Source organism: Vulpes lagopus, chromosome 3, assembly GCF_018345385.1.
Source record: "Vulpes lagopus strain Blue_001 chromosome 3, ASM1834538v1, whole genome shotgun sequence".
In the NCBI taxonomy this organism is placed as follows: Eukaryota; Metazoa; Chordata; class Mammalia; order Carnivora; family Canidae; genus Vulpes; species Vulpes lagopus.
The window spans coordinates 164,389,642-164,404,523 of NC_054826.1; the positions used below are offsets into that span (position 1 = coordinate 164,389,642).

Sequence of the window (14,882 nt, forward strand, 5' to 3'; positions counted from 1 at the left end):
GTGGCTGAAGAGTTTAGCGCCACCTTCTGCCCAGGGCGTGATCCTGGAGACCCGGGATCGAGTCCCGTGTTGGGCTCCCTGTGTGGAGCCTGCTTCTCCCTCTGCCTGTGTCTCTGCCTCTCTCTCTCTCTCTCTGTCTCTCTCATGAATAAATAAATAAGATCTTTAAAAAAATAGTTGAATTTTTCATATCTAGCACTATGCCTAGAACTTGGTAATACTGAGTTAAGTATTAAGTGAAAATGAATGGATTTTTACCTCTGGGTAAAATGTTGAAAGAGCAGAATATTCGAACTTCTCTCCTAACTTGACAATAAGGTACAATAATGACTCTAGAATCAAGTAAACTAGATTATGAGAGAAGTTTTAATAACAGTAATATGTGATTATATATAGAAGTTATATTGACTGACAGGCGGTCTATCCTAGAAGCAATGCAATATGACATGCAGTCCTTACTGATTACAGCAGGGGTCTGCAACATAATTAAAGGGCAGGATAGTTATAGAGTTGTTGAATCACTGTTATACACTTGAAACTAATGTAACATTGTATGTCAACTGTACTTCAATTAAAAATTTTTTTAAAGCTAAGATTTAGTAAATACAAGCTTACAGGTTGTATCATCTGTTGCATGAAAGTAGCCATTAACAGTCGATAAACAGCACCTCCTTATGTACTATTAAAACTTTATTTATGTCATGTCTCTGAATTAGAGGATGAGAATGTGTCTAATATGGGAAACAGATGGGTGGTTGAGTGGCCCAGTCGGTTGGGTGTCTGGACTCTTGGGTCGTGATCTCAGGGTGGTGGGATCGAGCCTGGAGTTAGACTCCATGCCGGGCATAGATCCTGCTTAGGATTGGGATTCTCTCTCTCCCTCCCTTTATACATATAGGAAATAGATGGCAGGAGGAAGTTTGTGCCCTACAGCAAGCCCACCTTTCCTTTTGCCTTCATTTATTGCTCTTCTTAAGATCATAGCTGTATCAAAAAAAAAAAAAAAAAAAAAAACCACAAAACCCAAAAACTATTCCTAGTACCTTATTGAGTAGAAAAAATCATACCAAAGAAGCAAGTGGGTAAGAAAGTTTATTTTTTAGTCCACGGCTGGATTAACCTGAGTTATATTTTTTTTTTAGTTTATTTTTTTGTAATCTCCATCCCCAAGGTGGGGCTTGAACTCACAACCCCAAGATCAAGAATTGCATGCTCTTCAGACTGAGCCAGCCAGGCGCCCCGCCTAATAAACAAGTTGTGTAGCCAGTACAAAGGCTTTTGTAAGGAGGACTTTTGCTTTTAAAATTATTAGGAGCATGAATACTTGCAATTCTAGCAATTTTATCCCCCACTTATCTTCTGTTTATCTTAAATAGCTTTATTGTGATATAATTCACATACCATACATTTGAACCATTTAAGCTGTACAGTTAAAAAAAAGTATTCAAAGTTGTATTCAGAGTTGTGTAGCCATTACCACAATTTGAGAACATTTTCATTACCCTAAAAAGACATCCTGTACCCTTTACCTTTCACTTCCGACCCTCCCCCCCCCCCCCATTTCCTTCAGCCATAGACAGCCACTAATATCCTATACGTGGAATCACACAGTATGTGGTCTTTATGACTGGGTTCTTCCACTTAGCACATTGTCTTCAAGGTTCAGCCACGTTGTAGCATATATCAGAATTTTGTTCCTTTCTATTGCCAAATAATGTTCCATTGCATGGATGTACCTCATTTTATTTATATATTCATCAATTAATAGACATTAGAGGTTTTTCTACTTTTTGAATATTATGAATAATGCTCATATGAACATTTGTAAGTTTTTGTGTGGACATCTTTTCATTTTCTTGGGTATATACCTTGACTAGGTCATGTAGTAACTGTGTTTACCATTTTGAAGAACTGCCAAACTGTTTTCCAAAATAGCTACAGTATTTTACTTTGTATGAGGTTTTATTTTTTTTGGTTTCCCACCCTTGCCAACACTTGTGTTAAGTCTTTTTCGTTATAGCCATCCTAATGACTATGGAGTGGTATCTCATTGTAGTTTTGACTTGTATTTCCTTAATGGCTATATGATTTTAAGCATCTTTTTGTGGGCTTATTGGCCATTTGTATATCTTCTTTAGAGAAAAAGCTATTCAGATCATTTCCTATTTTTAAATTGGGATTTTTCAGATTATTATTTAGTTTTAAGAGTTCTTTTTTTTAAACTTATTTAAATTCAATTAGTTAACATATAGTATATATTAGTGTCAGATGTAGAGTTCAGTTATTCATCTGTTGCATATAACACCCAGTCCTCATTACATCAAGTTCTTTATATATTCTGGATATTATCAAACATATAATTTGCAAAATATTTTCCTCTCTGGGTTCTGTTTTCACTTTCCTGATGCCATTCTTTGCAGCATATTTTAATTTTGATGAAGGCCAGTTTATTATTGCTTTTGTGCTTTTGGTGTATCTGAAAAATCGTTACCTAATCCAAGGTCACAAAGGCTTACTCCTTTGTTTTGTTTTTCCTAAGAGTTTTATAGTTTTAGCTCATACATTTAGGTTCATGATTTATTTTGAATTAATTTTTGTGTATAATATGATCCATTGATATATAGGTCTGTCTTTTCATGAGTACATGCTGTGTTGATTACTGTGGTTTTGAAGTAAGTTTTGAATTTGGGATGTGTAAGTCTTCCAACTTTGATGTTCTATTTCAAGAGTGTTTTGGATAGTTTGGGTACTTTGAATTTTTATATGAAATTTAGGATCATCTTGCCAGTTTCTTCAAAAAAGCCAGTTGGGAATTTTGATGGAGAGTTTTGAAATTATAGACTATTTTTAGAAGTACTGTCATTTTACCAGTATTTAATCCACAAACTCAGGATTGTCTTTCAACTTATTCAGGTATTTCTTTCAATGATGTTTTGTACTTTTAGGAATATGTCTTGCATCATTCTCCTTTGATTTCCATGCAGCAACTATCTCTCAAATGTTTGATTTTCTTTGTTTTATCTGTATTATTAAAATAGAGTCTTACAGGGAAATACTTAAATATCAGCTTGTTCTTTTTGCTTCAGAGTTTAGAAAAGGTTTCTGCTGTTCATTTTTTGAATGAATTGAGAGGAAAATGGGAGCAGTCTGATTGTCCTTTCCCAGAATAGATTTGAATACATTTTCATTTCAGGATGGATGGACAGAAAAAAAAAAAATCAATTGGTGGTCTTTGAAAAATACTCATACAAGAAGTGTCATTATAAGTATCCTGAAGATACTGTTAAATAAAGTCCTAATGGTATAGGAAATTGAATGAAATAAAAAATTCATTTGAAAACAGACTGTAGTGGAAAAGAAGAAAAATTAAAAGAATGAGGGATAAGCTATAAATAGTGGAGCTACACTTGTATAGATTTCATTTTATGAGTAGTATATATTTCCAGAGAATAAAACAGAATAAGTGGATCAGAGGCAATACTCAAAGCTATAAGTAAAGAAGAAGACATTTTTGATCTAAACTTAGTTTAGACTCCAAAGTCAGAGCTCATAATGTGTTCCAGGGAAAATTAATGAAAAGAGAATATGCATATCTTAGTGATATTTTGAAATTTAATGAAGAATTCTGTACATACACAAGTAAAGAACACAGATTATTATTTAACAAATGAGTATCAAATTGGCTTCAGATGTCTCCAATATTAGATCTTCTGTAGAATTCTTTCTAGGTAAGTATTGCTTTGTGAAAAATACAGTAACATTCTAGAAAATAGAGTAACCCCATGCTAGCATTCCTGAAAAGTATTACTTAAAGAAGTATCCCAGATCATAAGAGATGAATTTACATGATTAACCCAAGAAAGGAGAAGTTGTATCAGAAAAAGTTTGAGAATGAACATTGAAAACAGTTAAATATACCATAGATGAAGCCTAATAATCATAGCAAATATGATTAGAGTCTTGAGAACAAAGTTCCAAAAAAAATCTTTTACTTCAAAATTTAAAAGATATGTATTCTATGAAGGGTAAGAAAAAGGTTTTAACTCCTGATTAAATTAGTGAAACAAAAATGGAGATGAGAAAAAAAAAGTATTGACTTCCTTATTTTTTTTGTTAAAGAGAATCAGTGATGTGTGGCTGGCTTAGTTGATTAAGCATCCAACATTGATTTTGGCTCAGGTCATGAGATTGAGCCCCATGTCAGGACTTTGTGCTCAGAGAAGTCTACTGGAGATTCTCTCTCTCTCTCTCTCCTCCCCTGCTTGTACTCTGTCTCTCAAATAAATAAAATCTTAAAGAAAAAAAGAAAAAAAATCAAATGTGTGGGTTTTTTTTTACTTTGTTAGATAAATGTGAGTTTAAAAATATTTTCTAAAAAGGCATTAATTTTGCAACAAATAGAATTTAAAATATATCTGCCTATATTGTGTTATTGTAGAAGATAAATTACAAATTACATTTACATAGTCCAAAAAAAAAAAAAAAGAGAAGCAAAGCAAAAGTGCCTAAAAAATAGCAGTCTCCCAAAGTATGGTTATGGCAAGTAAAGTTTTCTATTCCTATATTGTATTAGTAATGATTTTTGCCATTATAAGTGAAACTCATACTAGCTTAAGCCCAAAGCTTAAGCTTCAACTGTAAACTAGCTTAAGCCCAAAGGCATTTATTGGTTCATATAACTGAAAATGATAGGGTAGGAGCAAATATTGGACATGCATGTATCTAGACCTCCTACAGTGTTTTTAGGACTTTAGAAAAAAAAATTTTCCTTTAAATAATCTCTTAGTCTGCTATTATGTAGAACTTCCTTCTTTCCTGTTACAGTTGGGCTTTATCTATTTCAGTTTTCAACCTCTGCACTTGACATTTTGTGCTGGAGAATTCCTTGTGGGAATAAGCTGTCCTGTGCATTGTAAGGTATTTAGCAGTATCCATGGCCTCTACCCTCTAGATGCCATCAGTACCCCCACTCCTCAGTTCTGATAACCAGAAATGGACTGGACACCACCAGCTGTTCCCTTGGTGGAAAAATTGTCCTTGATTGAGGGCACTAACTTATTTGTAGAAAATAGTTGGTCCCGTACTCATCTTCAAGCACTGTGGTTCCAGCAGCAAAAGACAGTCTTCCCTACCAGTTCTTTAAAAGAAAGGAAGGAAGAAAGGGAGGGAAGGAGGGAGGAAGGAAGGAGAGAAGGAAGGAAAGGTAGGTAGGTAGTTTGATTGCAGAAAAGAACCTTGACTTTGGTGGGAATTGTGTCCTTCCCTGAAACAGTTTTCTATTGGATATCAGACTGGTTAGGTTTAAGTCATGTCCTCTCCCTGGCTCATGTATTTTAGGCATGAGATTTGTTACTGAAAGAAGTAGGGGAAAAAATTCCAAAAATAATAACTGTGACATTTGGTAAATGAGAAGAAAAGGACACATCTAACGGAGGTTGGAAAAAGTGGAAAATTTGTTGTTAGTGGCAAAAAAATATGAATGGCAAGATTAATTACTGATAAAATTGAACTGATAAGAATGGTTTAAAAGCACTAAGAGTAATTATATTTTGATAGAAGTTATGATCATTAGTCCTCATAAAATAATCTCATCTTTATGCATTAACAGTATCAAAGAATAGAAGGCACAGTATCACAGATAGGGAGAAAAGTTAGCAAATAAAATCAAAGTAGAATTTCTGCTTGTAGTAATGATAGACTAGATTATTAGGACTAGTCTTCCTTAGAAGCAAATAAGAATAAAATATTCAGCTTAAGGGTACTAGAGATCTAATGACGTTGGAAGGAGTTACTGGGCCAAAATCTGGCAAAAGATGAAAATCCAAAGATCTGAGCTTCGCATTTTAGGTTATTTTGCTCCAGTAGCTTTTGCAAAGCCAAAAGAAGTAGTTAGAGGCTGAGCTGCACTTTTAACAGCCTCACTGTGCTAAGAGGACAAAAGATAGAGGTCAGGGCCTACCGATATCTCTTAAACACTCTACTGTTTGGGCTGTAACTTGAAGAGCTTATACCTTAGGAATAATAATGAACAAAAACTGAATCAGCTCTGATGGAGGCTGGAGCACTGCTCTGAGTCATTTGTGAAGGCCAGAAAAAAATGTCAGTCCCTGGATTAATGAAGTCTCATACCCCCAGCCACATGTCAAAAGCAAATGAAAGTATCTGGAGGATTTGTTTCTTAGGCTTCAAAATTTTTATATAGAGAGCTCCTGAAATACTATATCCAGTATATAATTAAAGATGACCACTTATGCTGTTCAGTTTCTCTGGAGACTGAACAGCATGAGTGAGAACCAGGGGAAAAGAAACCCATGAGAGCTTTGTTTATTGTAATTCCTTTTTTTTTTTTTTTTTAATTTATGATAGTCACAGAGAGAGAGAGAGAGAGAGAGAGGCAGAGACATAGGCAGAGGGAGAAGCAGGCTCCATGCACAGGGAGCCCGATGTGGGATTCGATCCCGGGTCTCCAGGATCGCGCCCTGGGCCAAAGGCAGGCACCGAACCGCTGCGCCACCCAGGGATCCCCTGTTTATTGTAATTCTTATTAGAGGCTCTAAATAACAATGCTTATTATGTTCTTGGGGGGTAAGAGACAAGTTTGAATATTTAAGCAGAGAACTGAAATTTAAAAATTGAAATCATGTATTTGAAAGTGAACAAAGAAATTCTCAAATGAAAAAATATAAAAGCTGAAATTCAAATAGAATAAATAGGCTTACCAAGAGGTTTAGACCCTGAAGAAGACAGAATTTATAATCTTGGAAAAAGGTTACAAGAACCTTTATATTATATCTATAATGAAAATGGGAAGCGAAAGAAAGTTAAAAAAATAGAAAGTAGAAAGGGTGAGAAATTCTACATTAATTGAACCCCAGGAGAGAAGAGAGGAAGGAAATGGAGCTAAAGCAACATTTGGAGAGATACTTGCTGAGAGTTTTACGAAATTGTTGAAAGACACTGATTCAAAGACTCAAGAAGTCCAAGACAAGCAGAATAATAAAAGGAATTCACATTGGAGTGAAATGGCTGATAATTAAAAACAAAACAATAACAACTAAAAGCAACCCACAAATGTAGCCCAAAATGTCACATTACTTTCAGAGGAGGGGTAGAAAGTCTTATAGCTGGCCTGTCAGCAAAAAAAAAAAAGGAACCCTAGGACCACATAGAGTGCTGGGTGTGGGGGGGAGGAAGGGATAACAGCCAGTCAATGATTTTGTGCTCAGCACAATATTCTTCAAGATTGAAGTTGAATATGTGTTTACAAACAAAAAATTCACTTATCTCAAACCTCCACAAAAGGTAATCTTGAAGGATATGTTTTGGGTAGAAGAAAAATGAGTCTGATGGAAGGTTAGAGATGAAGAAAGGAATGAAGAGCACCAAAAATGGTAAATATTGATTCTATAGAATAAAAATACAAACTTGTAGGACTAGATAAACTTTTATAACTAGCATAAAAGAAGATACCTAACTCCCTAAAGGGTATGAAATATTTGGAGGACTGAAGTTTGTCTTTTGGAAAATAGCTTATACCAATAACTTGGCAACTAGTGAAGTTCACTTAGTATTATAAGCAAAAGCTTTTTTGGGGGGACATGCTTCAATGTATGAGTATTAGTAAAGTTTGCATATCTCAACTAGAATTAATTATGAGATGTGAAAACTGGTGAGTTTACCTCATCGCTAAGGGAAATTTGATTTTGGAAGAACATAATCTGAATTATGTTCCCCAAATCTGTTTTTTTGTTGTTGTTTTTGTTGTTCCCAATAGTTAAGATAAAAAAATTTATTGTAGTCCAGATTTTTTGTTTTGTAAAATTAGAGAAAATTTAAGTTTAATGAATTTATTACACTTCTAAATTTTGCACAACATACTATTTGCCGTATTTACAGCCAACAATTCATATTCCATTGTGCTTTTATTGAGCAAAAGATTTTGTGTGTGTGTGTGTATGTGTGTTAACCATTTTGGCAGTTTTTGTCAAGCTAAGAGAATGAGGTAGATCATATATAAGGTTTTTAAAAAGTGTCAAATCTTGTTTTATTCTGTACATGATTTTATTGGTAAAAATTATTCATGTAGTGCCTTCTGTAAAAATGCTCATATCTGAAAATCAGTGTACATTAATTCAGTAAGTTTATTTTCAAATATTACTGTAGTTTTGCTTTCTTTTATAATGAAAATGTTTTTAGGTTACTAGTGTGGCTTAGGGTATCATTTTGAAATTAAATTAATCATTGCATAACATCAACTAATAGGATCTAGTTTAAACCTCATAGCATAGCCTATAATTCACATTAATTTTCTTTTGCTCATCTTGCCAATATCATTATTTACTATTCTCTTTTACCCCCACTAGTCATATTTGTTTGTTTCCTAAATATAAACCGTTCTTCCATTTGAATGTAATTTGAGGGAATTGTTTTTAACATGGAATACTAGTCTGTGTTGCTTTGTCTGCCTATAAATTTCTAACCCATTCGTCAAGACTCATTCTAGTCTGGTCCCTCTCCAATAGTTAATTCTATTTGCACAGGCAAAATTAGGAGCTCTGTTTTATGTCCCACTATCATGCTATACTCTCTTCTATTCTAATAAATAGTAATAGTAATTATTTATTTTCCTATCAGTTTAAGACTTCTGAACAACTTGAGGGCTGGGATTGGGTCTTTTTGATATCTGTCTCCAAAGATGAATATATAGTAGATATTTAAATTCTTTGCTGAATGAACAAAGAGTGATATATAGAGAAATTAGTAGCAAAGGAATCTGTGAAATCTATTGGGAGAAGAAACCTCAAAAGTAAACTGGGCATCCTTTTTTTGGTGGGTGTTGAAGGGGGAGGTGCAACACATTGTGTCTAGAAACCATGGTGTTTGACTGACTTTGAATTTGCCACATAAGGAAGAACATTTTGCAGTCACTGTAGTTTTGCTTAAAATCTGCCAGTGAAATTTCTGAAGGAACCAAAACCACTTTTAAATAAGATTTCCTATGTTTTTATACTAATTTAAATTTTTTTTTTTTTTTAATTTTAGGAAACACTCCTTTACATCTTGCTGTGATGTTAGGAAATAAAGGTTAGTAAATATTTCCTTTCTTATGTTTAAACTCATTCATGTATTTTCACATTTAGTTACAATTTTAAGATAGATTTTGTTTTTTGAGTTTTTAAAAATCTGCCTGATTTTTTAATTTACTAATTGAGTTAGGATTCAGTATGTTAAAAATAACGATATTTTCTCACTTCCATAGTTCATCTCGAGAGTTAGTAAAAATCCTGTACTGATTTTATGCTTTTTGAAACTATGATTTTTTTATTTGTTTTATCAAGCAAGCATTTATAATTTCCAAATATTAAGATTTGTTAATTATTATAATCGTTTTAATATTCAAAGAGTTTTTAAGATTCTTTAATAGGGATTGTTTTATATCTCTAGACTCAGAAGTCTAACCTTTTGTATGTTATATGATGGTAAAAACTTGTTTATTCTTTAATTAAAAAACACCTTTGTGGACGGGTGATTTAAAAGATTTACTTTTAAAAAAAAATTTATTTATTTGAGAGAGAGAGGGAGGGTCAGGGGCGAGGCAGAGGTAGTGGGAGAAGCAGACCTCTCCCGGGACCCTGAGATCATGACTCAGGCTGAAGGCAGATGCTTACCTGACTGAGCCACCCCAGCGTCCCTAAAAGATTTACTTTTTAAGGCTGTTTTTTTGCGCTGTCCTATTATTCCTATTCAGGAAGAGAAGTAACCAAGACTGTATGAGGAATCAGCCATCCTTCCCCTCTCTCTGTACCTACCTGCTTACCTGCCATCTGTCTTATCTTTTATGGTGTGTCTGCTGTTTTTTTTATATATTTGTAAATTTTATCTGTAATACATATAACATTAGGAGGAAAACAAAGCAAATGTGTAAAATGTTAACTATTGAACCTAGGTATAGAGTATTTGAACAATCATTGTGATCATCTTTCTGTTTTTCTGTATATTTGAAATTTTTTATAACAAATTATTGAATGAGGGCAGCCCCAGTGGCTTAGCAGTTTAGGGCCGCCTGCAGCCCAGGGCGTGATCATGGAGACCCGGGATCGAGTCCCACGTCAGGTTCCCTGCATGGAGCCTGCTTCTCCCTCTGCCTGTGTCTCTGCCTCTCTCTCTGCGTCTCTCATGAATAAATAAATAAAATCTTAAAAAAAAAAGTATTGAATGAAAAACAAATGGTATTGTTATGCTTCATCATAGGTTAATATTAGTCTGTCTAAATTATATTTCACAGAACATTAGTTTTATAGCACACTGATAAGTATTTAGAGGCAGCTAGTATTTCCAGGTCAAATCAATTTGAAAAATAGTGGATTAATAAGTATTAAGCAGTTTCCTTTAATTTGGACATTCCTAGAACTTTAATGTACTAATATGCATTGTGACCTTCTGAGTTGGGGCAGGTGTTGGATATACAGTCATTGTTCCCCAAAGTTACTTGATTTGCTTTTTTCCACATGTAGCTTGAGAGACTAGAGTTCCGTTGAATGTATTTTTGGGAAGCACTTGGTTAGATGATTCAGGGTCTACAAATAATGTCAGTGTTTGCTTTTTCTGAAATCTTTTCATGTAGAGTAGGTACAACAGTTAATATACTGAACCATTTATATTTTTTTAGTTACATACTCTTTTTTTTTTGTTTTATGGCCTTTTAATATATTTTTGAGATTTGGTTACAGGAACAATATTTAAATGTGTAGTGGAAGATAACACATCTACCTTATTAATTCTGTAAATTAATTTTTCATTGTACCACTGTGCCACTACATTCTCTTTTTATCTTCTTCTTTATAGATAAATAAACTATACCTTTACTGATTTTGTTGTTGAAGGAAAACTTGCTATTTGTATACTTGTTTGTAAACATGATAAAAATACCCAGGACCCTCAAATAATGTTTATTCATTGATTTAAAGAGGGATACCCTAGGACTTTTACACTATTATTTACTTTTCTCATTCATCTTAACATATTAACCTTATTTTTTCACTATTAAAGTCTGATTTTTTTCTGAATTTCTAGGTCTGTTGGCCATGTTGGCCTTCTAGGTTGGGAGGTTGTTGAATTATGGATTTGAATTGAAATGGAAAGAACATTATACTAAAAGAATATTTTAGAAATCCTTAGAAGATGAAATAGAAAAGTAAACTATTTCTTATCCTTTTGGTTAGACATCAGAGAAGGGTTCATTAGGCCAGTTGCTGCAACTTTTAATTCATTCTTTTGGATCTGCAGTTTTTGTATAATTTTTTCCCTGAAATAACTCTAGGGTTAGTATTTCTGGATGTTCCTTTTTCTTTGCACTGTCCTATTTATCTTATTCTCTCTCTTTATATTTTATTATGTTCATAGCTCTTGCTTATTTGTATGTGATTTCTGTTCCTTATAATTTCATTTTATCCATCTTAAGTCCTAATTTCTTTGTGGCACATTTATGCATTTTTTTAAGCCTTAGTGCCTGGTTGTTAACTACCTTGTTTTTTTTATTAACTTGTTAAAATTATTGGGAGAAAAAAAAATTATTGGGAAAGGCATTTGATTGATCTTGCTTTTTTTTTTTTAATGTATCAGATTATGTCATAGGTGACTGGTGTATTTATGATTATCTGACTTTTTTTTAGACGCCCATTTCTACGTCAGTTGAATTATGACAGGTGAGTGAAGGGCAGACATTTAGCAGGGTTTATGGCATATCAGAAGATACTGTTGACATGTCTAGCATGTACATAGATCATACCAATCTTATACCTTAGTTTACACAACTAAGATAATGCTTTAGGTTGTTGTCCATCTTGCATTTTAAAATTTTAAATTAAAAATTTTAAGGATTCTTAAAGCCTATTTTTAAGGCTATTAATAAATGCTTCTTGAAACAATAAATACTTCTTGAAATAATACAGTACAAAGACATATAAAAGTATCCTCTCTTCTACTTTTTCCCCTAATAGAATTAACATTAATAGCCTAGTGGGCATCCTTGCACCCCTTTCTCCTTATTTATATAATATAGGGGCTTAATTTGTTTTTACTAAAGTTGAATCACCATACACAGTACTTTGCTAAATTTTTCTTTTCACTTGAAAGTTTATCATGAAATCATTATATATAAGTCTGTAGATTTGTAGTCATAGTTTTGTTCCCCTAACTTCTTTATATGTCCACACATACACACTTAACATTCATAAAACCCCATGATGGTAGATTTTTTTGGAGAATCCATTTTATTTATTTTAAAAAATTCTTTTTTAGCTGTGCTGTTGTCCTTTTTCCTTATTAACCCTCATCCCTTTTTTTTTTTTTTTTTAAAAAAGGAACTTATTATTTATTTATTTATTTATTTTTTGATAGTCACAGAGAGAGAGAGAGAGAGAGAGAGAGAGAGAGGCAGAGACACAGGCAGAGGGAGAAGCAGGCTCCATGCACCGGGAGCCCCACGTGGGATTCGATCCCGAGTCTCCAGGATCGCGCCCTGGGCCAAAGGCAGGCGCCAAACCGCTGCGCCACCCAGGGATCCCCCTCATCCCTTTTTTAAAGTTTTTATTTAAATTCCAGTTGGTTAACATACAGTGTAATATTAGTTTTAGGTATAGGATTTAGTGATTCATCACTTATATACAATACCCAGTACTCATCACTACAAGTGCCTTCCTTAATACCCATCACCCATTTAAACTATCCTACTGCCCACCTCCTTTCTAGTTACACTCAATTTGTTCTCTGTAGTTAAGAATCTCTTTTCTGCTTTGCTCCTCCCACCCATGTTCATCTCTTCTTAAATTCCACATATGAGTGAAATCATATGGTATTTGTCTTTCTCTGGTTGACTTACTTCTCTGAGCATAATACTCTCTCGATCCATCCATGTCATAGCAAAATGGCAAGATCCATTTGTTTTGATGGCTGAGTAATATTCCATTGTATATATTCACCACCTTTTTTTTTATCCATTCATCAGTCAGTGGGCATTTGGGCTCTTTACATATTTTAGCTATTGTTGGTAATGCTGCTATAAATATTGGGTTGTATGTACCCTTTCTAATTAGTATTTTTTGTATACTTTGGGTAAATACCTATAGTGTAATTGCTGGATCATAGGGTAGGTCCATTTTTAACTTTTTTGAGGAACGTCTATACTGTTTTCCAGAGTGGCTGCACCAGTTTGCTTTCTCACCAACAATATAAGAGGATTCCCCTTTCTCCATATCCTCACTAACACCTCTTGCTTCCTGTGCTGTTAATTTTAGCCATTCTGACAGGTGTGAAGTGATATCTCATCGTAGTTTTTGATTTGTATTTCCCTGATGATGAGTGATGTTGAGCATCTTTTCATGTGTCTGTTGGCCATCGGGATATCTTTGGAAAAATGTCTGTTCATGTCTTGTGCCCATTTGTTAACTGGATTATTTGTTTTTTGGGTGTTGAGTGTTATACATGATATATTTTGGATACTAACCCTTTATCAGATACGTTGTTTGCAGTTATCATCCCTCATTCTGTAGGCTGCCTTTTAGTTTTGTTGTTTCCTTTGCTGTGTAGAAGCTTTTTATCTTGATGAAGTCCCAATAGTTCATTTTTATTCTGTTTCCCTTGCCTCAGGAAGACATACCTAGAAAGAAGTTGCTGCAGCCAATGTCAAAGCGATTGCTGCCCGTGTTCTCCTCTAGGATTTTGATGGTTTCAGGTCTCACATTTAGGTCTTTCATCCATTTTGAATTTATTTTTGTGTCTGGTGTAAGAAAGTGGCCCAGTTTCATTCTTCTGCATGTTGCTGTTCAGTTTTCCCAACACCAATTGTTGAAGAGACTGTCTTTTTCTCCTTGGACCTTCTTTCCTGCTTTGTTGAAGATGAGTGGATTCTACACTTGTGGATCCATTTCTGGGTTTTCTCTTCTGTTCCATTGATCTATGTGTCTGTTTCTGTGCCAGGACCATATTGTTTTGATCACTGCAGCTTTGTAATGTCACTTGAGGTCCGGAACTTTGATGTTTCCGACTTTGCTTTTCCTTCTCAGTGTTGCTTTGGCGATTCGGGGTCATCTGGGATCCATACAGATTTTAGGATTGTTTGTTCTAGCTCTGTGAAAAATGCTGTTGGTATTTTGATAGGGATTTTATTAATCTATAGATTACTTTGGGTGGTATTTTGATAGGGATTTAATTAATCTATAGATTTTGGTAGGGATTTTGTAAATCTATAGATTACTTTGGGTGGTATAGACATTTTGACAATATTTGTTCTTCCCATCCATGAGCATGGAATGTCTTTCCATTTCTTGGTGTCATCTTCAGTTTATTTCATCAGTGTTTTATATTTCTCAGAGTAGAGGTCTTTCACCTCTTTGGTTAGGTTTATTGCTAGGTGTCTTGTGATTTTTGGTGCAATTGTAAATGGGATTGATTCCTTGGTTTCTCTTTCTGCTGCTTCATTATTCTTGGTATATAGAAATGCAGCAGATTTCCATAGACTGAATTTGTATCCTGAGACCTTACTGAATTTGTGTATCAAGTGTTCTAGCAGTTTTTTGGTGGAGTCTTTTGGGTTCTCTATGTAGAGTGTCATGTCATCGACAAACAGTGAAAGTTTGACTTCTTCCTTGCCACTTTTGGATACTTGTTATTTCGTTTTGTTGTCTGATTGCTGGAGCTAAGACTTCCAATATACTATGTTATAGTGGTGAGAGTGGACGTCCCTGTTCTGTTCCTGATGGTAGAGGGAAAGCTCTCAGTTTTTCCCCATTGAAGATGATGCTAGCTGCGTGTTTTTCATATATAGCCTTTATTATGTGGAGGTATGTTTCCTCTAAACCCACTTTGTTGAGGGTTTATTTATC

General features: G+C 34.2%; 1 protein-coding gene across 3 annotated transcripts in view; it reads left to right on the forward strand.

The window, feature by feature from the left end:
• ANKRD13C (ankyrin repeat domain 13C) overlaps positions 1-14,882 on the forward strand; it is a 95,367-nt gene that overhangs the window by 14,569 nt on the left and 65,916 nt on the right. For all 3 annotated transcript variants that reach the window (XM_041748032.1, XM_041748031.1, XM_041748033.1), the window contains exon 2: positions 9,043-9,084. In XM_041748032.1, coding sequence (XP_041603966.1) covers positions 9,043-9,084 — 42 coding nt within the window. The remainder of the gene's footprint in view (positions 1-9,042; positions 9,085-14,882) is intronic.